We start from the raw sequence: 26,725 nt of genomic DNA on the forward strand, positions 1-26,725 counted from the left end.
CCCAGTGAGCAGCTGCTCAGACACTGCTCTGCATTACAAATGAACCTCCTTCATTTTGGCTGTATTAAATCCACAACAGAAGCTCTGGTAAATCAAAGAGGCCTTGACATAAATACCCAACACAGTAAGTGTCATTATTGAGTCTTTAAGTGTTTATAAAAGGAGTACTTCACCCCCAAAATCACCATTTTTGCATCATTTACTCCTTTCATGTTACCTTGAAGAACATGCATGAATTCACAGTGAACAAAGAATATAGAGAAATAAGAGAAGTTCAGATAAATTGATGTAAATGGAGGGCAGCGTCTAAACATCCATCAACAAACTCTCACACAACTCGTGGATGGGGCTGAATTAAACATATACAAATGGTCATTTTGTAAAGTATTCCTTTAATGTTTAATAAAGCTCTAACAATGTCAGAAGTCGACCGAGAGGCTCTCCCAGCCCAGCCCACCACCTTAACCGACTAATTTTCTGCATGAAACCCTGATTTGATAACACTTTTACCACACATGAAAAGATGATATTAGTCAGTCATGGCTGCCCGTTCATCTGGAACTCCGACTTAAAAGCTGATTATAATTTCAAGCGGAAAGAAATTAGCACAGCTCACTGAGGCCTCTCAACAGGAATCTGCTGCAGAATTCATAATACTTCCGCTTTTATCTCCACCAATTGAGCTTTGCCTATCTGGTTGCTCAATATAGGAACCACACAGAGGGGAGGTTTCAGACAAAAGGTTGAAAAAAAAGGGGAGAAAAAAAAGTATAGGGTGTCATAACAGTCTTAAAATAGCACTGTTGCACAACAGAAGAAACACCTGGCTAATGAACCCGGTGGGCCTGACACGAGGATCAGAGAGATGGACCAATGAACGGCCAGAGAGATGAAAGGTTAAGATATGGGCGGAGAATGACAGATGCAAACCGAACGAGGACGAAAAGACGTTAGGAGTCCATGCTGACTGAGGTAACTGTTGTACACAAAGCCCTACTCTTTTTCTGCCTCCGATGGATCATGTATAAAAAAACAACTTTATTGTTAATTGCATTTCCTTTGGGAAAAACATATATGTACAAAAATAGAAGGCATGTGATTAAGGACAACAAAAGGTATATGATTTTTTTTTCTCCATACCATTTTTAAATTCTGTGCCGGTACAATTTAATGGTATCCATCAGCACATCTCCTAAATGTATTTTTTCAAACCAAAAAACTAAACCGCCACCCTCTCAATCCAGTTTTTCAAAGCCTGTGATTTAAAGAAAAGGAACAAACCAAATGCATACTTAATCTATATATTCTAAAGAGGCTTTCGGCTATGAGAATGCTTTCTGTGATTGTGTAAGTGAGGGTTGGAGCTAGAAAGAAAGAGAGTAAGACAAAGAGGGAAATGACTACTGCTTCTGTGTGGCTGCACATTGCCATGGCACGTGTGGTTGAGTTTTGAAACTGGTGGAGGAAATAGTGCTTGCTGGGACACGGCTGCAGCATGGATGCAGGGTTTAGTTATAAGAGATGAAGATAGAACAGTGCACGGCTAGAAGACTCCTCTGAGATCACTCTGCAATCAGATGTGTTTAATTATTGTAAGGCTACGGGGACGTCCTCGGAACTCTTGGCGTCTCGTGGCTGTTGGTGCCTCATTCAACGTGTTTCCCACATGGATTTCCTTTATGGTCTTTTCGGTAAATACATACATTAAAGGAGAGGAATCCCTCCACTGATGCTCTTCCCGAGCAAACGGCATAAAAGGACAGAGGGTGTTTGTTTGTGTACTTGTGATATTGGGCCATATAGATAAAGTCCTGACTTGCCTGCTAGTGATGTTGACTGTATTTCGAAAAAGAGTCGGACAACAACTTCCTCATAATGCAGCATAATGCTAGACATCACACGTGAGCGAGGATAAAGGACTGTGATCGGTCGTGAGCGAGGATAAAGGAGTGTGATCGGTGTGTTTGGGTTAATTTGTCACACGTTTTACTCACAAGCAAAGGATGTTTGCTGGGTTTATGTGTTCCGTTCTTTCCACCCTGTGCTGGCTCTCGCCCAGATGTGCAAACCTGCGGAAGAAAAAAGATGCAAAATGAAAAGGACAACATTTACTGCAAAAATGGCCCAAAAAATCTAAAGCCATTAAAATATGTAATTAGGCAACAGTGTAATTAATCTCTAAAAGACCCTTTAATCTAGGTTTATATTCAATACAATATAGTCAGAAAAACACGTTTGCCAAGAAATGTCATTAAACCTTAAAGTTCCCCGCAGGTTATTTCTCTCTCTCGCAAACACACAATAATATGCAACAGTTGAGAGTTCCCCTCTGGCTCTTGGTTATGCTTTTTTAATATTAATGCACTGATTAGCAGAGCTTTGGCTGCAGCAACTAACATCTTTGGAGCCATCGTGCCTCGATAATAAATATTTCATTCTCATCATGTGGCACAACAGTAGGAAGACAATATTGTCCATGGCAATTTGGATTTTATGTCCCTGCTTCAATCACGCTACACAATTGTGCCTGAGATTAAAGTCAATAGTAAAACACGGTTTAATTTATATATCTATATATTCTAGTTAAATGGTTCCTTTTTTAAATGTGGGAATGTTAGTTTATCTATAAGTCTACCTGTCTGTCTTTGCTCTTTCATAACTGATCCCTTATGTCTCCACACATGCAGAGATCATTTCTTCCGTACATTTGGACTTAATAGCTTAGAGAGCAAGGACGCTTTCTGCAAAGCGATGAGGCTCATGTCTGGTGTTAATCGATAGACCGACTTCCTTTGGTTTGTTTTCAAAAGGTGCAATTTAATGCTCTATAATAGTCATGAAAATGTGTTGGGTCTGGACCCCTCAAAAAGTTGCCAGCAACGTCAAAGGGGTCCTAACTGAGATTAACAGGTTAGAATAAAAAAACGACTTTCCAAAAAGCAGCACAGAAAGGAAAACTTCCTTTTGAAGGATCAAAAGCCAGAAAGGTGCATGTATTTGCTGCAATCTGCATGTGCACATTTAAGCTTCTTAAATGTTGCTCTGATAACAGGTACATACAGCGAGTACCAAAAATAATTCACTGGACCAATTATCCTCAGTGTGTCTAGAACCGTGTTGAAGCTATTTAAGCACCATCAAAAGCATCACAGTGTAACAGTTGGGCGTTTGCTTGCACAGAACAGATAGTTGTGTTCATGTTCAGACCCTGACGACAGCATTTCACTGTGGATCAAAAGCTCAACAGCATCAACAAGGTTGAGAACAAACAGGGAGAAATGACAGAATGCATTAGAATGGACAGGAAGGTGAAGGAAGGGAGAGATGAACAAAAAGCAGAAATGTCAGAGATGAGATGCATACAGCAGGTCAGAGTAGACAATGTCCGATATCGCCCTAAGGGGCTGCTGAAACTGACAGTCTCTAGCCCCCCCCTGTGAGTTCATTGTACCTAGAAATAAAGAGAAAGCATGAGCTGAAAAGGCTCTTGTATGCTCTAACATGGTACCAAAGAACATGCTACACATATAGTGTACCCAGCGCTGAACGCCAAACACACACGGCAGTTTGAGTTGGTAGATATAAGACACGATAAACATTCAAAGTTAAATGGATGCCTCTCTAATTATCTATGTGTGTTGGATTGTGTCTCAACATTCATCATGCACTTACAACTCAACATTATTTTCTAATATTAAATTACATAACTTTAAAAAATGGAACTTTCTGTTTTAAGGAAAATCTGCAGCAGCTTGAAAGGTGCTAACAACAGAATATTCAATAATAAAAAACTGTCAAACGCACCGTCTAGAAATGTCAATTGTTTAGAAACAGTTAGGATGTTTTATAGACATTAGACATACTGTATATACGGCCTGCAAAGTTGGCATGTAGTGTTGCAGCTTGGGAAAACAACAACACATTTTTGTGAGTGTTTGAAATAAAGTACATTCGACCGTTGTGTTCATTACCTTTCATAAATGAACAGGTCTTTTTCAGCAGGAAACTCAGCCAGATTGAGTCCATATGGCTCCTTAGCTGACTGCTGCTGCATCTCCTGAAAAGGTGAGAAGGGGATAAGTGAGAAGCTATGTGACTAAAGAGAACGTAGAAGATTGTTAATGATAGTACAAAGAGCTCTTCTGCGGGGGAAGCTACTTGCTGATAAAAAAACCTAATTACTGCAACTCAGCATATAACATCACACAGACAAGGTCATCAGGTTCAGCCGCTTCTCTACACCTGATCCACTACTTAGGAAGACCCAAGGAGAGTAATTAGAGCATCCATGAATGTTATTTGATTGTTGGGGTCTTCGTGTTCAGAGACAGTGCCCTCCTGGGGGTCTTCGTAAGGACATAATAATCATAAAAAACAAAAAGAGCCGTTTAAAAAAAGTCAGACCGGTTCAAGCTGGTTCCGTAAGGCCTTATTATGAAAAAATAATGTGTTATCAGAAATACCCGTCATTACTAAGTTTAAAAATATTGTTAGAGAAAAGCCATAAATAATTATTGAAAATGGGGCATTGATCACGAGGCTGTGCTCTGGTAGGAAACACCTTTTTGCTCAATGGATGAAACTAGGTTAAACATTAAAGTTGTTAAATCCCCAAAAATGTGAAAAGATTTGATTCGAAAAAAGAAAAAAGGATAATTCATTATTACACAATGCCATGATACCAGGGAAGTAAAACATCCAAACACTAAATATTCTTAAGAGTTCTTCCTAATCGGGACATAATATAATTCATGTTGAGCTTTACAGTTACTTAGAAATAATTACAAGAGTTGATTTTAGCATTTTAGTTTACCAAGAATCCCAATCAAACCAGCAATTGTATTAAGTACTGCTGTGATCCATTAAGACTTCCTATGAAGGCGAGGGATGATACGATTACCACTGAGTGCATCAGTTAGAAAAACAGAACGATTTACGGAACAGATCCTTCAAGACGATGAGGCCAGTGGACACGTGCTCACCAAAACCATAGGATCGTAGAGGTGAGAAAACGTTGTACGGTCGGATTATTATTAGTTTGCTTTCTCAGGTGGGGGGGGTGGGAGATTTGTGAAAACTGCCTGAATACAGCATGCCTTGCGGTACGGTGTGGGGGTTGGGAGCCTATTCCTGGCAATATTCAGATCATTTAATAACAACTAAGCCTGTTTGACTTGTGCAGTTAACCTATGTAAAAACTGATCTTCTATATTATCTATTAACAAGTAAAAAGGGTCCAGAGGTCAAAGGTTCACACAAGTGTAATTGAGTTGCTTTTTCTTAGCGGATACAAAAGTAAACAAAATTGTAGAAAGGTCCAAAGAAAAATCTGCCAGCAAAAGGCCTGGGTCTGTTAAAATGGTACTCTCTAGGTTGTTTAAATGTCTGGCAAATACTCTTCAGAAAAATTACAGTGTGACCAGATAATGAGTCCTAAAGGTGTATTCACCAGCTTTCTATAACGACAGAGAGAAGCATGCACAGAAGAAGCCATTGACTGTTTGACTGCAATATGCTCAACATAATGCATCAAATGTCACTGTATGTGTATTGATCCAAGCTGCAGGGAGGCGAGAACAAATGAAGGACCATGTCTAGGAAACAACAGCTGTGAACACACAAACACAGTCACACCTAATACAGCATTCATATGGTGTGTGAGCGCACAGACAAGTGAGTAACACATACTTGTTTATGCACACACACACAAAAACATATTGTGAATCCATTCATGTTCATGCATGCACGTCCATATTGAGGGGAGTATGAAATGAGCATGTGTAATTACATGGAAAACGTAAAATAATGATCTGATGTTTAAATATTTCAACAGCTTCTATGCTGGCACTATGGCAATCCATTCTCATGGACGGGCTCCAAGGCAGGACATGAGATCATGAGAGCGGGAGGGATAGCGCCCAACACGTGAGCTACAGTAGCTGGCTGTCCAGACCGAAATATTCATGACCAGCTTAATGCTGAAAACCCAGAGAAGAGCAGAGCAAAGCTTCAGAAATAAACCACATAAACCAGTAGAGGCAAGAGACGCACGAAGCAGGAGTCTGAAGACTTTGCCCCCAAGTCTGGTCCTGTTGAATTTTCTCTTTCTTTTTTTATTATTTTCTTGGATCCAATTTTGCAGCATCTTTGAAAATGAGGTGAATGGCAACGATCATAAAACCACAACTTGGTTTTAGATTTCTGTTTGTGCACATCAGCAACTAATCCTTTCCTATGAAGGGTCCTTTCCATCATGAGGTCAGGCACTCAAAAATAACAATAACGCCCTATTAGTAAAGATGCACTAATTCCACAAGCACATTACTGTACATAGCAGCACGTTTAGCTTCTAAAAACTGTAGCTCCCGCTCAATACTTGTACATAATGATATAAGAGTTGCCATCTTCTTAACTAGCCATCTATCGAATTTGGTAGTCATTGCTCTCAAAACAACAAAGGTCTATCTCATGACGGCACTAAATAAAAAGTCAGGAAAAAGCGACTTTGTTTCCATTTTGGTTTTTAAAAAGTATCCATGTGATACCGATCATCACTATCGCTGCTCAAACTCAAACACTAGAGGGGATTGTGTTTGAAGAGCAACGAGTTCTGATCGACTCATAACTGAATTACCCACAATCCTCAGGCTCCTTGTGTTTAGAACAGAAAGAAGACACCAAACAACACACATCCTTTTCTAGCATTTCTGGTTTATCCTATCGACACACTGACCCACTGCCTGTGCTGATTATGTGCTCGCTCCCTCTGCGGTCTTATGGAAATCTGGGTCAAGAAGAAGAAAGTGTACTTTATTAATTCTACACGTGGAAGTTACATTTTTCTATGTGTGACAGGTTTACCTGGGGCATGAAATAAGATACTGATATAATGACGATGCCTTCTGGGAACTTGTCACAAGTTACAGAATATGGTGCGTTAGTTGAGTTTATTGAATCATTTATGTGGAAAAGGTGAGCTCATTAGCTCAGCAGTTGGTGGAGACATTGGGCTTTTATTTATGAATTGAACAGAAGCAACTTATGTGGCTCTGTGTCTTCTTGATGTAAAATAACAACTGTTTGTTGAGAAAGTTTGTCATTTAAACTTCAAATAAAAAGGGGAAGTTTAACGGTGCCACCTCTCTTTATTTCCCCATAAAATAAACAATAACACAAACCGATGCTGTCTAGACCCTCATCTCTGGGAGTTAATGCCACTGAAGCTGATTAATTCAATGTCTACCCTACCGAGTGACGCAAACAGAGACACTGAACTAATTTCTTTTGGGGACTCCGGGGGAAGTGGAGTGGAAGAAATACAATTAGGGTGACACACACAAATTGGGAAGCAGAGAGCTTTAAAGGCCCAAAATAAAGCATGAGGTATGAACTGCGAGGACATTTCCCTAAGGTGTTTAGAGGAGATTTCATATCCTTTAACCATTAGAGGATCATGTTAGATAGGCAGCTTTGTTTCCTCCTTAACAATTGACACCATAAGAATAATTTGTACTTGTGTTTACCCTTGAAGGGTTTTTTCATTTGACTGTAAATTCATTGTGTTGTGTTTTCATACCTCCTGTATGCGAGTGCTCTCTCCTGATTCTATTAGCAGCTTGATCGGGGTAGAGCGCTGAGACACGGATCCTTCGTCGTCACGGTCGTCCTCGGAGTCGTCCTCTGATGTGCTGCTGATGGCCTCCTCACTCGGGGGAGGAGGAGCGCTGGCTGCAGTCTTCCTCTGGAGCAGCGTCTCCTCCTTACTGCTCTTGTTGCTGCAAATATCCACAATGATTAACATATGCACAAAAGCACACATGCAGGTGGACTTGTAATATAGCCGTCACGTTTAAGGATTGTTTTGAGTAGATTTCCCGTCACGGCAGACTAAGTGACTTCTACAGGGAATAAATGTTCTAGTCACAAAGAAAAAGAAAGCGCTCAGACCCATCATCATCATAATGAGCATGTCTAAAGCGCCCCTTGATTCTGCAATAATCATTTTTCTGGAGTTCAGTGTTTTCATCTCTGCCAGGAAAAGATTGGATGACACACTGAATGTTAATGATAACTCCAAACTCAAACCTAGATTCTGTTTTGTGGTGAGGATTTAAGAACAGGTGAAAAGAGTTTTTGCTAGTTCAATCTTTCGTAGTACAACAGAATACAACTTGTGAAAATGAAAGAGGGTTTCCCCAGGTGAAAAAATGACATTGAAATGATGTGGCTACAGATTAAACTTCTACACTGTCAGTCAGTTAGTTAAGTAAGTTGTTACAAACCGATCAGTTCTAACGTCCAGTGATTGATAGAATAATGTGAAACTATAGATTTATTGACAGCTACACCAAAGGAGACCTTCCAACTGGATGAACTGATTATTGAAATGAAAATGAAAGTTGATTGCTGTGGTGGATGTTTGCATCTTACCCAGGTGGTGACTCAACCTTAATGACATTTCTTGAACCACGGATGGTGTTAATACAATAATGTGTGTATTGATCCGTGATGAGCTGCCATATAGTTACGTAACTACAGAACGTGGTATGGAAAAGACTCAACGGTGTGTCGCGCTTCGCCACCATTAAGTTGTATTTATTTTTGGATGCTGCTTTGCAAATATATTGTTCCTGCCATGATATTATGTTTTGCCTATTTTCATTTATAGAGCTATTTCATTTCTTATTATTTTTGTGTTCTTTTGCCTTTTTTAGTTTAAGTCAAAACTGATTGACTTTTATAGTTTTTGTACTGTATGTTTTTCATGTTGACCCCAGGAAGACTGAATTCCCAGGTCAAGTGTGGATCAAAAAGAATAAGCATGAAAGTAAAAACATTGAAGCAGCAAAGAACATCAGAGTCAGGCTGTGCTGCGATAATGTGGAGACAATGAGCTGAGCTGTCGGTACATTAGTTTTATAATTATGGAGTCGCGCTGGAATATCTTCTCAGTATGAGTACACACACACACACACACACACACACACACACACACACACACACACACACACACACACGTGAAACTAACACAGTACGTTCTAAACAAAGACCACAAAAAGGACAGAGCTTTGTTTTTGGTAACACAGTGCCAAATTAAGACATATGAATAAGGGCACAGTGACATATTTATTTATTACATAAACAGAACATCACAAATGTGGACATGTAACTAGTCTGAGCTGCACTCACCCCAGCACTGACTTTCCTGTTTCTTCGGGCTTGCGAACTGTGAAGGGGCTCGGATCAACTCCAACTGTCTTGGGCATGAACTCCCTCCAGAAAAACAAATTAGAACGAAATGATGTTCTGCAGTTACATCCCAATAACATATAATGAGTATTTGTCATAGTATACAAGTGTTTACCATCAAATCATCAGGGACCATTTGATTTATTTCACCACGTTTAAACAATAATTACAACACTGTAGTTAGCTCCATTGTAGATTATAACTCAGTCTATTTTTTTAGTTTTAAACACTAAAGACTTGTGAGTGTATTTACCTCGCAGAGTTGGTCATGGCAATGCAGAATGTGTCATCGAAGGAGGTCAGTTCATAGGGTCTGAAGAATTCTGTGTAGATGTCTATACTCTCCTCAAAGCGGTTCACTCTTTTCACTTTTATCTTCTTCATGTTGTCCTCACAGGGGACTGCATCCACACGGGAGTGCAAATCAAACATGCAGAAACATTGGTGTTTACAAGACGTTAACCAGACATTTAGAACATGTTGATATTTTGTCACCAAATCCCATAAAACTACCGTTAGAACATTGAATGTAACCTTCAAACATGTTCTATCTGTATAACTAAAGCCAGATACAGCGATTTGTCTGTGCATTTGGGCTCCATTGTTGTACAAAAACTTGTAAAAACACACCTGTTGACATCTAACAAACACTGTTACTCAGTAACTTTTGGGGAAAAACTGGTGGTATGTGCCAACAAAGCTAAGATACTTCCAAATTCCTCCATCTTGAAACTTGATGAGCATGAACCCTTTGGATTTGCTTTTCATAAAATGGATCAAATAACTAATCTGCAGTTGCCTCTGTCACACATAACAGATGTTGCAGACTTTATTCCAATTATCATATACTGAAGAAATACTGACCTTCATCATAGGGAACAGGAAGGTAGGACAAGATCCCTGCAGACCACCACAGTGTGTAGCTGCAGACAGACAAGATACACACGTGTGTTGAAAATGACTACAATCTCCTGGGTAAGTAGAGGCTTGGCTACAACACAGCCATGGCCAACAAAATACAGTATTGGAATTGGTTTTCGAATAAAATTAGCTAGCAGCATTAGCTACAAAGGTCCCTTAGAATCCGAGACAACAGCAAACCCTAAATTGCAAATTAGCAATGTCAAAAATAGTCTTTTGCCCGTTGTTTATGTATCTTATACCCATGACTAAGGTTGTATATGGGATTAAACAATGGCCCTGAACACACTGCATCCTAGGAAAAAGCTAAGTAACTGTATTGAAGTGGCAATCAGACATGAAGCAATAACACCAGAGACAAAGGCCTTCGAGCCAGATAAAGATAGCAAATGAATAAAAGTGAACAGTGAACACCAACCAAGGCAGACCTGTACAGCCTGGGGTCACAATAATCTTTTTCAATATAAGAGCTAATCTATTGTGAGTGATTTCCCACTGAGATATTCAATTAGTGTAAAATCAAACACAGACCAACATTCAGAAGCCATTCTGTGGCAGATGCAAGAGCATGTTATTATTTATACATGTGCATGTTAGTACTCAAGTGTGTTCGTAAGTGCAAATGTGTGTGTTACCTGCGTCTGTCTTGGGGGAGGGCCATGGTGTTCTTCTGATGCAGGTAGAAGTCCGTGGGCAACTCCCACAGGTGCGGCTTGGACTCTGATGGCTGGTAGACTTGGAGAAACAGGTTGATGGCATCCTGTCTGTCAGCATCTGGAGGTGCAAGATGGACAAAAACATATTTAAAGAGTGATATAAGGCCATATTTAGAGCGTTTCCGTTTGGCAAATTGGTTTCTCGTAGCACATTAAAATGTCATTACTGGCAAATGTATAAAAGTGGTAGCAGGAGACACTAGCTACTTTATCCTACTGGATTACATTGCTTTTCTTTTCCCTACAATAGACTACTTTATTGCTTTGCAGAGAGTGCTGTGGCATAAGTTAGCAAGAGAAGCAACAGGAGGTTAACTTTGTAGGTCAACCAGCACAGCGCCATCACTCTCGACTGAACACAAAGCACAAGACATTCCTTTTTCACTTTGACTGCTATGGATGCCACAAACAGTCACTAGAGTGTTGTGTACACCCATGCGCATTTTCATAGATGCCCTGTGACTACATATAAACAAGGGTATCATTTATAGTTATTGGCAATCTAATTGCAGGCACCACAAAGCAACAAATCCAGACTTTATTGGCATAAGATCCTTGTCGCAAATTGAAAGACAGAAAACACCACAGCAGACAATTAAAATAACTCTCCAGGTAACAATATCGGAAATAAAATGCCCTCATTCTAAAAAAAAAAAAATCGCTGGAGTTGACAATAAATAAATAAAACGTGTCATGTTAGATTTTCAAAATGAGGTGTTACAAATGGTTAGATTGGGTGACAAAAGATACAATCAAGACATAAGTAACATGCATAATCATCCAAACCCTTCCTAATTACCTTTGCACCTGTGTGATGTGTGTGTGTAACGTACCTGAGAAAGCATTGCTGTAGTAGCGCGACAGTGTCTGCATGATGTCTTTGGAGTGTTGTGTCCAGGGAGCGATCTTGCGGTAGGTCTTGACTCTGTGGACCAGCTGAGAGCCGCCGTACTGCAGTGATAATGTGTCTCCATGGTCCTCATACAGCTCCTCAAACAATCTGGGCCACACACACAAAAGCAAAAGTCTAAATATGGTAATCTTCTATGCTTTTCTTATACAAAATGTGGTGTGTGTGATTGCTGTAAGCATGTTCTCCTTCTAATGCAAAACAACAGAGGCATAAAAATCCTGTTTCGTGAGCAAAGACCTAAATAAACGTATTATGGGGTGTTAATGTAGAGTTACAAGTAGATCAGAATTCGAGTCAAAGAAGTCAAGTTAGACAGGTGACTGATGATTGTTCTCCCAGATGCATTTAAGTCTTTGACACTTCTCCACAGTCACATTTTAGACTTTTTATAAACATTTTTTTTGTATTATTATTGAGCAAAACGAAATCTGCAGATTAGTCAATAATGAAAATAATTAGATGCAGCCCTATGTGGTATAGCTGTGTGGATTTTTAACTGCAAAATGTTTGATTTAGGGCTGCAATGGCTTCCCCCTTTGTCCACTTGGGATACTCAAATGAGAATGAAAGTCAGTAATTTAGCCTAAGTTTTCAGACAAATTTGACATATTGCTGTATTGACCATTATTTTTCATTTTGTAAAAAAAAATGGTGTAATAATGAATAGCTAATAATAATCTTTGTCTCTGGCTTAATACATTCTAACGAAAGAAGCTTTACCTCACACAGTCCGTATCAAACTGTAGTTTGGGTTTGTCGATCATTCCCAGTGCAAAAAGCTGATAGGCCAGCGCACACTTCCCCACCATGAACTGGGCGGTGTTGGTCCGATCGAGACAGTCCACACAATTGGTCCTCAACACGCCGGTCTGCAACAACAAAGAGTCAATAAACCTACTGACCTTTACAATCTACAGGAAATGTATGTATGTAGTGAGACACAAACTAAATAATAAGGTATTAGTGGAATCAACGCATCAGCAGCATCTCCATGTAATAACCGTCTGTAAATGGTGGTCATTAAATTGCAGAAAACAGCTTAGATGATTCCAAGAACTTCGCTGCATATGTGATCAAGGTTTCTAAGAAAACTGCCATTATGCCAGTAAATGCTGAGCCCTTTTTCAAATAAACATCATAACAAAAGCTGTTTTGAGAAGAAATCTCACTCCTCTTAATTAATTTGTTGGGTTTAATCAACAGATAGAGTCTGAATTTGAATATCTTTTTAATATATTATAATTTGGGTAGAATATTAAGTGAAAAACATCATTTTGACACAAAGTTGAAGCAAACCCGTCCGTTATGTGACACACCTGCACCCGTCCACTGGCTGTGATATGTCCACCTAAATCTCCCCACCTGAAAAGAAATACATTTGAATTTACTTGAACAAGAAATACAATCATTAATACTTGGCATACTTCAGAAATATTCTTATCTAATCTAATCTAAGTCGAATAACAGTTTTGTCAGTGAGTGTGTAGGTGAGAGCTCGTGCATGAGTGTGAAGTGCCGTGTGTATAACAAGGAATGTGAGGTAGCATGGGGGACTGCAAAATAAAAGGTAAATACATAAGGACCATGGAGAAGTCGTTGGGTTATATAACAGAATGGTAATGTTAGGGGAAGGTGATTAAGAAATGCAAGCAATGGCCAACACAAAGTACGCAGATGGAAATCAAAATACTCTCCGAGACAAAATTGTCATCAGGCATAATTTCCATTTAGAATTCATAGGAGGAGATTTTCAAAATTAAGCAGACTTAATAAGAGTATGATTCAGAATATGTATGAATAGAAAAGTACAGCTTCCCTTAGAAAAAAAAACCCTGATATGCAAACGGGAGAAAGGTTTTGGCATGGTTTAGCAGATGGTTCATTCTTCTTACACTTTTTTCTCTTACCACTGCTTCATCTTTTGCCACCTTCTCTTTCGCGCTCTGTCATATGGAATTGTAATGCAGTCATTTAAATTGAACAAAGCTAGAAATCTCAAATGGCTCACCTGTCATCTGGTCTGACAGTGTGACAGTAGAAGTCGGAGCGGTTGATGTAGAAACCCGTTCGCTTCACCACGTTCTCGGCGATCATACTCAGACGGTCCAGAACATTGCACAATTTACTAAGAGAAATAGAAATGAGAAAATCATATTATTTATTGCAATTTTTTTCTGGAGCTGTGGAACAGTGATACTACAGTATACAATATGTTTTCAAGGCGTTTGTATAAAACAAAATGTCGGGGGCTTTAACACAAACCTTTAAAACCTCAGAAAAAAGATCCTATTGGCTGCTGCACTGTAAAGATTGCATTATGTCTGACACAAAATAAATATCTAGTTTCCACAATTTCTTTTTGTTGGTAACATTATCAAACAATAACACAGCTGTGTTTTAAGCAAAGTTTGGCTCATCTATAGTCCCCACCTCTTGGTGTAGCGGGCCATGTCCCAGGCAATGTAGTCGATGCAGTTTTCTGGAGGGAGAAACTGATTTAGGTTGACCACAGCTGGGTATAGCTCTTCACTCAGTATCTTCTCATGTTTCCTTTTTTCCCGTTTCTGAAGCACAACAAAGAGACACATATATGTATATTACATGTATGATTTATTCTACACACAAAGAGCAACAGAAATCTGCCTGTTGTCATAAACGCATTCACAAAGATCCTTTCAAGTCTTCTCCAAAATAACCTCAGAGCTGCGGGAAATCATTTACAGAATCCATTCAGACTACGACATATATTAAATGTAAAGCACAGAACTGAGGATAGACAATGTAGATAGGTGGGGAATATACTGTATCACAACAAGTGTAACTGTAGGGGATATTGGTGCAAATGTAATTGTATGCCGCAGAGAGAGGGATTAGGAGGTGAATCCATAGTTGCATTTAGAATCCTAATACAGTCAAAAGTGCAAATTATTTAGAGTTTACATCAGTGCATCGAAAAAGCTTGACTGCTATTGGTTTATTGTTTCTGAGGTCCAGATGCTTAATGAATTAATAAGTATGTGTAAGACATTTTTTGTTAACGCAGTCACACACCCCCTGTTTGTCTCCTTGACCTATGGTCACAGAGTCCATCAAGACATTTCTCCATTAAGTGACTTCTCCTCACATTGTGTCTTCATGACTGATCACCCTGGGAGATAATGGGCTTGGAAGCATCATTTAGCATCTTGCACATGCACACATTCAGCCGTGGCAAAGCAACACAGTCACATTACTGATGCATTTCCTCATCTGTTTGGCATGGGTGTGTCGCACTGGCTGGCAAACACACACTCTCTATGCACTCAAGAGGCACAGAGACTAAGAAACATGTGCATATATACTACATGTTTGGCTGTTATAATCATAGCAAAAAAACCAAAAAACGTTGTGATTAATTAGAAAAATTAATTGATTAGGTGATAATGTAAAACGAATATTTGTAGGTGTAGAGAGAAGAAATGATCTCCGGCTGTCAAAACAAATATAATCGAATTAAGTTGTCTGTTTGGAAAGATGATTCACATGCTCTGCCATGTGTTTTTCTTCCTCTCTTATCAGTCGGGCCCATCAGGAAACCACGCGCACATCCCAGAGTTGACACAGCATGCTGACCCAAGTCAACACTGTTGAGAGAAGGGCTGTCATGGTTTCATGGTTAATTTTCAAATCCTTCCTCCTAATGTCTCATGGGACAAGAGACGCAGTCAGCACATATCACATGGCCGCAGCTTATGGAGACCATAGAGGTCTGAGATAGGTTCCTCAGCACATGAGTTACAACGTGAGCTTGAAACCCAAGAGTGAATAGCTGTGTGCATGAGTGTGTCCATGCTGGTGAATAAGGCAGTGCAAAAATGAGTACTAGTGCACTGGGTCATTATCATGAATAATGTATGCATGCAACTCATCTTGTGGAGTTGTGCACAGTATAAAAACCTTCATATTTAAACAACGTGACATTTTTATTAGCGTACAGTAACGAATTAGTCATTCCTTTCATTGTAATTTCATAATTCATAAGTAGTGAAGTTGTGTGAGTAATGCTGTGTGTGTTAGTAGGTAAGAGTGTGTGCAGTGATATCTTCCCTTCTACCATCGCTGCATGTGTTTTGAAGACAATGCAGATTACTAAACGTCACCATGTCAACGCCAGGTATACAACTGCCGGGAAAATCTGTTATTATTATCAAAGTCTCCAGAGCAACGACTGACCCCCGTATAAAAATCCAGTGCTTGGCTGATTGCATATTTACTCCCCCCCCCTCCCCAACTAAATATCTACCTTTTGAGTGATTTTACAAATATATCTAACATAATCCTCATACTAAAAAGCCGGTCTTTCTAAAATAAACTTGAATATCTCACTACCTGGATCTTATTCATTGAATTTTTGCTTGCCATCACTCCAATGATAGCTCCTTTGATAGCCTTTCCTCTTCTCTTGGGATGATTTATTTTAGTGATTCATTGTCATTCCCGATATGGTCAGTGGGGAAGTATGCTGTCTGCAGGCAGCGGCTACACAACTCGAAGTTGGCGTTGACGAAATGCACGGTCAAACTCATGTAGGGCTCGGTCGTTCTGCTTGACCACAGATCAGTAGTTGAATTTAAAGTAAGTTAAACATCACTCTTAATTGGTGTAATTTTAGAGGGATACAAGTGTATTACTTAGTTTTATTAAGAATATACTTCATAATACGTTTGCATGTTACCTTGACCAGGTTGAGGATGATGATAGGAGAGCCGAACCGCTGCAGCATCTGGTCAAAATGGAGGGCAGCTACATGGGCGTATGGGTCGGCTTGGTCCACTGGATGAGAAATCACACAGATTGTTAAATATATATAGGGCATTCATGACATTGCATGATATAAAGTAGTACAACAAATGGATATATCTTAGGTCATTGTATTATATCTGGATGTCTGCTGAACATGAGAAATTCAAGAAACAGCCAAACAGCACACTTCACTCCCCAATCCCCCGACCCCGTCGTTGATCCTGCTTAGCGTTAATGGTTTTCTTTATTTGAACATCATGTTTAAAGCCGCCTGTGGAGCCCAACACCTGCAGCCAAGACCAGTGGAGCAGCCAGAAGACAGATTAAAGGAAACAGGGCAGATCGTGCTCACTGGCACCAAAAGAGAAGAGTAACCAAGTTCAGGTCATCTCCTGCACAACTAGGAACATTGCGCACTTCATGGCCACCATGAAGACATTACTTACATTGTTTATGCAATTGTATAACAATGAGCTTTCTCAGACACCAGGGAAGGAGTGATACAAGATGCGATGAGGTCGAATTCACACACATGTCGCACACTGACCTAGATTCGTCTTAACAGATGTTAGTCAATCCAGCAAGTATCACATTACCTATCTGCACCTGTTTTTGAATTGTTAAAGCTCCAAAAGTCTGTGAGGGAAAATCTGAAAAGCGTTTTATTTAGCTTCTGAGATTGTGTGTCACTATGATTTAAAAAGTAGAGCACCAGTGCAGGTACGTTAAAAATAAATTGTTATAAAATATACCTTATCAGAAATACGTCCATTTGCTTTTTTGCCAAGGATTATATGAGGAGATCGATACTGATTGCATGTAAAAACATAATTTTAAAGATAATTGCCAATGAGTATACCAATATCAAGGACAAACTGTGTCAAATTATATGTAACACAGTAAAATACGTGTCCATATTTTCCAGATGTGACTTTGAATCCGGGAAATGCCAGATAAGGACTGTTTTTAAGGATCAGGATGGATAGTTCACAGAGGGATCTCAGGGGGGACACACAGTGTCTATCTCATACAGAAAATGCCCTGGATTTGTGTTTGTGTACAGCTCATATTGAGAGAAGAGAATGGACACAAAGATATGAACCGGGGGGGGGGTTGTCCTGACTTCACTTATCTTATTCTCATTTTTATTTTATCAGTGGCCCTGTTGGAGAAAAGAATGGCCCTGATATAAGGCAAGTTTTTCAATTACCCTTCCCCTTTGTCCCCACAAGGCTGCTGATAGAAGAATTACAATGTGCATTATCAACTTAAACAGTTATATACATACTCTCTCTGGGAACATATACATGTATTATTGTAATCTCTCTTTATGCTACAGAGAAAAAACTAGATAAGATGAAAATGTTCCTTTAAAGCCTGAGCAGCTTTGCCAACTCTCCATATTCTCCATTAAAGAGCAGATATTGTGCACCTTAAAGAGGTGGTTTGGATTCTTTGAAGGAGGGTTGTTCCAGGTACATGAGCAACCCTCAAGGGAGTGACTGAGCAATGTATTACTGTGAATGGGGGTAGCAGCACAACTGTTTTATGGCCACTTAAAACCAAAATAAATACAATGCATATCATCATAACAGCTGAAGGGTACACTATAATTACAATATTTGAGCTGTCTTACCTTGAAAATATAGTGGTTTCAGGTCCCATTGGAAAGGGCTCTCTTAATATAGCATGCAGTTACATTGAAATGTATTATACAAGTCATCTTAAATATTTTTCTCCGTTATCCACAGCACAGTACATTGTTAAGCCTCTGTGGCTGTATTCCTATTTTCCCTGACTGTAGGTAATATAATTAAGTAAGGATTAGTACCGCATAGCACCCCACTGCAAAAAATCCAAAGAGCCAATAAAAGCACCAAGCCATGATACAGTTTTTAGGATAATATATAATTGAATGTGCAATGCAGGAGTCTTACATCGTATTGGGGGTTTTGGCATCATGGTGGAGATGTCCTGCGACCAGTAGAGCGGGACTGAACCCCGCACCTGTACATATGAGGAGTAACTTCCTGCGGTGAAAGACATAACCGCCGCGTCATTGATGATCTGCTCTGTCTCAACCTCATTAGCCACATCCCCCTGGAAGCAAAAGGATAACACAAAGAAAACAACGTGTGACTGGCTTGGAAATTGAAGTGTGGCCACTGAAAATGCTTGCTTCAAAGCCTGGGGATCTTCCTGGGGGCTTGATGCTGGCCATAAATAAATGGAGCATCCCTTACAATATAAACTACACATTTGCTTTTCCTGCCATTACATGTCAAACGTACTGCTGTGAGGAAGGCAAGTTGAACATTATGCTATAATGAAAGATAATTACCATTAGGATGAGTGCTAATCATATGGCATTTACCGGAATAGTAGGAAACAGTGAACATTGTGCCCAACCAAATCTCAGGATGGCAGGAAATGTGCCTGGAGCCCCTCCCACACCACACCCACACAGGCACTTGTACTCAAGGAAGAGGCAGGGGGTCAAATTAACCCCCTGTGATCACCCCTGAGTCATCTCAATCACCCTGTCGGACCTCAGCCCTGCCTCCGCTATCTATTCTTCCTTGTTGCCTCGGCAACCGCTGTACCTCGCAGTTGGCTCCTCTTTTGAGGAATCGGGTCCCGGCAAATTTACTGGAACGCCTGGCAATGAGGGTGATGTGAACCGGTCGTCCGTATATCAGAAGCTCTGTGGTTGGTGGGTCAAGGAATATTACTATTTGTTTTGTATCTTAAATCAATACACTCCATGTTTGCACTCAGTCCATTTAAGTTACAGAAAAAGAATGTTGGTTTTAACAATAATAAAACTATTATTTACCTACTTTTCTGAAATACCCACTTTTTCATTAGTTGTTTTTTATGTGCACATATAACTTGCATTCTTATCACATTATGAACATTTTGGAAAAAACAAATGAACAAATCCCACAGATGTTTTTTATCTGCCCGACACAATTGCTGAGTGATATTTAACGAGGCCCAATGTCTCCCTTTCTACCTCATTTGAAACAAATAAAAATAAATCCCGTAAAATGTCTGTATCTATCTTCCAAGTCTTCTCTTATTGAACACATCCTTTCTCTCATGCTCAGAAAAAAGGCAATGAAGGCCAAACAGTTTCCAGGAACAATCTCAACTGTAAAGCGCCCACACAATGTCTCAGTGGCAGCATGCTGCCTGACAATTGCTGATAGCAGTACTGACTGCAGTTTGGATTATCCGGTGACTGCAGCTAAAAAACTGCAATTACAATATAAACTCATTAAAACACAAACTGATGAAAGTCTTGTTTGTTTTGACCTGAGACAAAAAACTACATATTTTACACTCCTAATGTGATTTATGCAAAGGAGACTTGAAAGTAAATGATTGGGATCTGAACCTAAGGCAGACTTTGACCATAATCAATCAAACTGTTCACTCAGTTCTAGTCAAGCCCGAAGCCACTCTGCAGCAGCAACCCATGCATCAATACTACAACAGCTTCTCAAAAAGCAGAGGATATTATTCACATCGAGCATAGTACTAATAACTAAGGTATGCAGATTTAGTTTGATCCATAGTTGCATCGGATAAAAGAAATCAACATACAGTAATTGAGCATGCATGTAAAAACATAGGTTTTGTTTTGATAAAAATACCATGTGGTTTATCCAATTAATTATTGACAATGTTGATGCTTTTCCCTTGCAGATAACAGATGTTGTGATTATAAAAGTGCCAGTCTTTACATATCTGATGACCATAACCATTGCTTGATTGACATAACACTTGCTATGATAAAGTCCTAAGAACAAACACAAATTGTTTCTGCAGTTTCGTGGTGAATCACCAGCGTGTAACCCACGTGTTTTGATAGAGGCTGATTGCAGTTCAACAAGCGATGCTGGGACTACGAGATGAGGGGGAGTGTTGACAAATAAAAACAATGAGAGAAATTAATCCTAACAACATACTAGGCAGTTGGTTTTGCATATTTTCTTTTAAAACCCAAAGAAGCAATTAAAAAAATCCCCATGAACATAAAAGCAACAGCTGAACAATTCTGCAGTGTTCAAAGGATACTGGACTGGCCACAAAAGCCGTGGATAATATACATGAGCCAGTCATGATGCACGATGTCCTTGACTCGTTCCAGCAGCTTTCCGTTCCACACGTATTTGTAGTAAGGCTCGTTCTGGAGGCCATAAACCACTGTGGTGGAAAAGAAGGAACACCTCAGGATTAATTTTACTGAAAGGGTAAATCATCTGTTGGAAAATGATGGAACAAAATCTATTTAGAAACATTTGTATTAAGTTTGTGTATAGGTATTACAATAGATATGCAATAATGAAAGGCAAAGCAAATCAAGTTATTTTCAATGGACTTCAATGACAATAAAACAGGCAAATCTGCAGAAGAACAGATAAATGTCAACGAATAAGTGCTATTCATTTACAGCCACTCACCTTGAGTAGGCAGACCCTCATCTTCAAATATGTCAAAGCTGTCTTGCTTGCTCTGTGTCTGAACCTCTTCCTCAGCGGGGATAGTTGGTGACGTCCACAGTTCATAAGGCCTCTGCAGCAGAGTCAGGTTGTACTGCAGCGAATGGCTCAGGTCATAGCTGTAGCTGCAGGGTACAACAGTATATCATTTAAAAGTGTACAGCCTGTACTGTCCCAGGTTGAATTTTAAAACTGAGCAACGCTATAGGGATGTGTATGTCATGTCAGACACCAGAGTTGGGAAAAAATGTGCTAGCTTTTGTTAGACAAAATCGGTATGTACTACAGGACATCTAAGGCAAAGAATGTAACAAAAGTCTTCAATTTGATTTTCCTCAGTTTCCGAAACAATCATATACAAGGTGTACAAATACACTTTTGCACCATTTTATACTAAAATAGACTCCTATAAATCCAACAAAAGGGCTCCCTTTAAGAGAGTAACCAGGAAAACTAAAGCCATTTTAAAATATTAGTAGTATTTATCTGAACATCACATTTATTATAGCCAAACTTTTCCAAAACAAAAGGTAATATATGAACTTATGGAGGGCAGGTGTAATATCTTTCAATCCTTCATGTATATTAAAGAGTTAGTGATAATAACTGTGTAACTTTGTGAGCAAATATGGACTGAGAATGTGTCTTACCTGAAGTAGAAGTTGCTGGATAAATCCACATTCTGAAAGATCCGCACATATCTATGAAAGCAAAAACTATGTCAGTTGTGCAAACAACTAAAAAACCAGAAAAAACCATCTGTTTAGCAAAATGTATAGCTGTAATGATTTGAATAATATATGTAACCAGAACTTTCTCTGCGTGTTTTATTTGTTGCTGCTGCCACATTAATCTGAAGGCATTCAAATCAGATTTGTAGTGCTTAAAGTGTTACAGAAATCTTAATGGATCCAACATTGTAACCTTTCAGTTGCAACTTCTACAGTATGTAAAAGCACTCATGAAGACAATCACAGCATATAAAAACAAAAGCGCGATTGTAATTTTTCCGCAAATGTCATTTAGACTTAAGGTGCTGCCATAGATGCAAAATTCATCCAACCAAATACGTACCTTGCTTCATCAGGGTGTGAAACCCTGACCGAGTCATTGGGGATGTAGATCATGCTGGTGTCTTCAACTTTGTAGATGGAGTGGCCGCCGATGTCAGCCATCTTTCTGCGCTTGGTGATCAACACGATGTAGTAGCCCTCGAGGAAACGAACAAACCCTGACAAAAAAAAAAGAAAACATTGAGAAATATTTTAAATGGGGTTGTCTTCACAGATAACCCTCTGTCTGTCAGTTACTGCCAAGGAACTCCGATCAAACTGTAAAACTAGGCAGCACTGATCAAATATGAATCAAGATTCTGTAACTGCATTTTCCAGTTATTTTCTTGAAGGTTTTAGAAACATATTTTAGTGTATCACCATGTCAAAAACAGTCACCTCCTACTGGGTGTATTTCTTTGGGCCTGCTAAAATCTTGCAAATGCCATTAGAGCACTTGGAGGAGGCAGAGGAACATGGTTGTCTAAGTGTTGATAGTACACACGCTCTAAGGGTTTAGTCACTGATAAATGATGAGTCTGCAACCACGTGGTAAAGCAGGCTGCATCAAATGTGTGACAGTCCTCATGTCACTTCGGAAAATGCCTTATTCTAATGACTTTAGATATTAATATCCAATGAGTTAATGTGGACAGTCTTCCAGAGAAACAATAAATGGACCCATTAAAGGTCACCTAATGTGCAAAATCCACTTGTTCATGTCTTTTATACATTAATATGTGTCCCCTCTGTGAGAAGAGAATCGGCTAGTTTCAGGAAAGAAGATTCTCTCTCTTTCTGTACTGATCCATGTATATAAAAACCTGTTGGGAAATTAGCTGATTAGATCAAGGTAACACCCGTCCACCTTATCACCTGAATCTCCTCCTAGAGCACCATTGTGTTTGTTCAAACATCTCTCTTCCAGCAGCAGCTCATTTGCATTTAAAGCTACAAACACAGAATCAGCAACCATTGAAACAGGGCTGAAACAGTGGGATTTATGGCATGCCACAATGCATGATCTGATTGGAATTTCGAGCCAAACACTTCAGAGAAATGTTTTGAATATATCTGAGACCTAAAATACACTGTTGAAAACAAGTTTAATAGGGGACCGTCAAGTGTCAAACTGTTTCCCGAGCAACAGCCTATGCCCATGAAATAACTTGAGTAATTTATATTTCACAACTGAAGTTCAGAAAAAAGCATCTGAGCAATTACATTTAAAAAAGGCCAACCTTTCTGCTGCCAGCGAATCAGCTACAACAGGTTTGACAATACAAACACCTTCATTTGCAGAGATGCATCACGAGTGTTTGTGTGTTATATTCTACTTCAATATATACTGTATATTATCTAGAAGCTTGTGTAATTGAGCATGCAACACACACCTCACTATTGTGTGTCCCAGATGCAATTTTGCAAGAGAATGAGAAGTCCTTGAACACAAGATCTCATTTGAATTACAGATACTTTATCATCGTGCTGAGAGCTTACTAGTGAGGGTAATGATGTTAATATGTTTTGGCTCACAAACAGAATGCAGGCGCATGCAAGAAGACGTAAATTGGTGAATAAATAAACAACCAATTACACAAACTAATAAATACGCTCAAATACATGGCTCAATATTATGTCGCCAATATTATGCTTGTACAATTTGATCAACATATCATATTATATTCAAATTTATTGAATTAGTTGAACAGTTTATGCATTAAATTGACTGTTTGTGCTTCACTATAACAAGAAATGATAAAGAAAATAACACTCACATCTCCCAGAGACTGAGTTTCCACAAAGTTTATAAAAGGTGCAATGACAAGCAGTATGGTCATCTTCCTATAAAAACACATAATGTGGCTTTATAGCATTGTTTTATATGCAGTTTTGACTTAAATTAAACATTGAAGTCTATATTTATTCAATCCAAATGCTTAAAGGATTCCTTCTTTGCAGACCTGAATAGAATAAACATGAGTTGAAGTGACTAAGTGGCTAGTGAGTATTGACCTGAAAGATTTTCAGTAATTATGAGTTTGATGAATGAACCGTGTGAACCACAGCCTTGAATGAGAGCAAACTTAATATTACTTAATTATTTTTAAATGTGGCTTTGTTGTGTCTTCCTGGCTGTCACGGTGAACGCCCCTTTTTCGTCGTCGGCAGTCAAGCGGAACTAATTATCACTCGCATGTGAACACTCGAGCAGAAAAAGAAGACGCACGCAGTTCCGGCTTAATATCTGTTTAAAAAGACAAACGTCAGTAAAGCACGAGGAGAGTAAGAGGCGGCATTCTCATCGAGCTCTTCCGAAGTTGTGCTGAATCTGGTACCAATTATTCAAAGACTGAACAGACAGCCGGTTTTTCACCTGTACTGTCTGGGCTACAAAAGGAATAAATCGGATAAAGATACAAGAAGCCTGGTCATTGAGTGAAACCCAGTTAAAACATTCAGAATTGGTGCCTCCCTATCAAGTGGGGGTTAAGCACAGCCAAAAAAGACAGAACACTTGACAGTGAAAAACCGACTCGAGCTGGTTGAAGAGGCTCCTAGCAAGCCAGGCTACAGCTTCTGCAGTTGGGCACCCACGTGCAACTAAGTCAGCGGAGTCTACGCCCACCTGCAACTAAGTCAGCGGAGTCCACGCCCACCTGCAACTGAGTCCACGCCCACAGCTTTCCAAGTTCGTTTCCAAAGCCCAAAATGGAGTCAAAGTCTCTGCAGCAGTTAAAGAAGGAGAGAACGACTGCCAAACAGCGGTTTTCCCGACTGGCAAACTCACTACTGAAGTCTTGCAAGAAAATGTCGGCGGAAGAACTGGTGGAAGCCTTCAGCAAGGTCGCACTCGAGGCTGACCGGGTGATGGAGGCAAATGAGGAGGTGGAAATTTCCTGGACTGAGGAAGAAGCGCAGGCCAAAGAGGACGTAAGTGCAGACATTAAGAGACATCAGATGAATGTGAAGGAAAACTTGAGGAGGTGGAGCAGGCTGTCCAGAGGGTTCTATGGGGAAGTTTTGGCAACCCTGAACTGTCCCTGGCACTGGGGGCAGCTGAAAGGGAGTGCGAGCGGATGCAGAAAAAGGAATCTGGCCTGAAATTGGAGGTATATGAATTAATGCTTAGTAACCTTGAGGGGCTGGTGAGAGCAGCAAAAGAAGCCATCCGCAAATGGACTCGCTGGGTCCCAGATGAAGAGCGGCCTGACTTCCAGCAGCGCATGAGGCGTGTGGAAGGTTGGCTGCTTGACTTGATTTCAGAGAAAGCCACCCTATTACAGGCGAAGCTGGAGAATGATGGGTCCCCAGGAAAAGAGCCACGTCGGACACCTGCTATCAAATTGAAGCCAACAGTACTCCCGCAGTTTGATGGAAATAAGCGAAACTTCTACCTCTGGAAGAAGGAATGGGAGGGACTCCAAAAGCAAGGGGAACCTACCGGCTCCCGGGAGGTAAGGAAATTCCAGCTGTTGGATAGCCTTGAGGAAAAGGTAGCGAGGGACCTTCGCCTGTCAACATATGGAACGGCGGATGAAATCTTTCGCGTCCTTGAAAACCGGTTTGGAAATAAAACAGCAATTGCCCTGGAAATTGTTGAAGAGTTGCAGGCACTGCCACCGGTGAAAAGCTACCAACCCAGGCAGATCGTGGACTTGATCCAGGTTGTTGAAAAAGCCTTGTATGACCTCAGCGCGTTGGGAAACACGGGCGCCTTGAAAAATCCTCTCGTCACAAAGTCCCTGGAGAGCAAGCTGCCTGAAAGCTTAAAGAAGGAGTGGCTGGTCTATGTATCAAAAGGGAAGGAAGACGTATCACCTGAAGACAGGTTCGACATGCTCCTTGGTTTTCTGAAAAGTCAGGAGAAGATTTATGAGCAATTGGATCAATTAAGGGATGATCCCAGCAAGAGAGAGGCAAGAATCCCACAAAAGCACGCCCGAACAAAGTCCACCAACTCCTCAAGCTCCCAAGCATCTTGTGTTGTCTGTGGAGATAGAGGCCACGGGAGGAAGCTGTATTACTGCAAGAAGTTCAAAGAGCTCAGAGTGGCAGAAAAGAAAGAAGCAGTTAAGGAACTTGGTGCTTGTGGGAGGTGTCTCGAGGTTCACGGCAATGATGCAGAGTGCAAGACCACCTTTTTGTGTAAAAGCGAGGGGTGTAAGGACACTCAAGGCCCACGTCATCACTATTACCTCTGTTCCAAGGCTGGAAGAGAAAGAGATGGGCTGAGGAAGTTGAGGCCGAGCCCTGCAAGAGGCGAATTGAAAAAGTACACAGAGACCCAGGAAGAGTTCCTGACAAGCCTGGCCCCCGACTTGGCTCAGCGGTGTCGAAATGTGTTCTGTAATTCTGTCTCAAAAACATTCAGTTCAGTCATGGCGGAGAATGGTATTGATGAGTTCCCAGTCATAATGATGATCCTCGAAGTCACTGCAAATGCTGGGCAGAAGCTTGGGACCCTGATAGACTTGGCATCCGACACCAATTACATCACTCACGAGGCTGCTTGGGAGCTGAACTTGCAGAGTGAGGATGTCACGCTCATAGTCCATGGAGTTGGCGGGATGCAAGTAACAG

The 26,725-nt window shown here is 40.2% G+C and overlaps 1 protein-coding gene across 1 annotated transcript in view; it reads right to left on the bottom strand.

The window, feature by feature from the left end:
* The window catches only part of fig4a (FIG4 phosphoinositide 5-phosphatase a), a 40,026-nt gene that overhangs the window by 2,673 nt on the left and 10,628 nt on the right, over positions 1-26,725 (bottom strand). Inside the window, exons 5-23 of the mRNA XM_063902579.1 lie at positions 22,164-22,320; positions 21,740-21,790; positions 21,051-21,214; positions 20,665-20,793; positions 19,185-19,285; positions 18,519-18,681; positions 16,514-16,611; positions 14,230-14,363; positions 13,808-13,924; positions 13,116-13,161; positions 12,520-12,668; positions 11,720-11,886; positions 10,806-10,944; positions 10,114-10,172; positions 9,503-9,650; positions 9,190-9,273; positions 7,577-7,775; positions 3,972-4,057; positions 1,995-2,069 (exon numbers count right to left, since the gene is read on the bottom strand). Coding sequence (XP_063758649.1) covers positions 1,995-2,069; positions 3,972-4,057; positions 7,577-7,775; positions 9,190-9,273; positions 9,503-9,650; positions 10,114-10,172; positions 10,806-10,944; positions 11,720-11,886; positions 12,520-12,668; positions 13,116-13,161; positions 13,808-13,924; positions 14,230-14,363; positions 16,514-16,611; positions 18,519-18,681; positions 19,185-19,285; positions 20,665-20,793; positions 21,051-21,214; positions 21,740-21,790; positions 22,164-22,320 — 2,266 coding nt within the window. The remainder of the gene's footprint in view (positions 1-1,994; positions 2,070-3,971; positions 4,058-7,576; positions 7,776-9,189; positions 9,274-9,502; positions 9,651-10,113; positions 10,173-10,805; positions 10,945-11,719; positions 11,887-12,519; positions 12,669-13,115; positions 13,162-13,807; positions 13,925-14,229; positions 14,364-16,513; positions 16,612-18,518; positions 18,682-19,184; positions 19,286-20,664; positions 20,794-21,050; positions 21,215-21,739; positions 21,791-22,163; positions 22,321-26,725) is intronic.

The sequence above is a fragment of the Eleginops maclovinus genome, chromosome 15, assembly GCF_036324505.1.
Source record: "Eleginops maclovinus isolate JMC-PN-2008 ecotype Puerto Natales chromosome 15, JC_Emac_rtc_rv5, whole genome shotgun sequence".
Classification (NCBI taxonomy): Eukaryota; Metazoa; Chordata; class Actinopteri; order Perciformes; family Eleginopidae; genus Eleginops; species Eleginops maclovinus.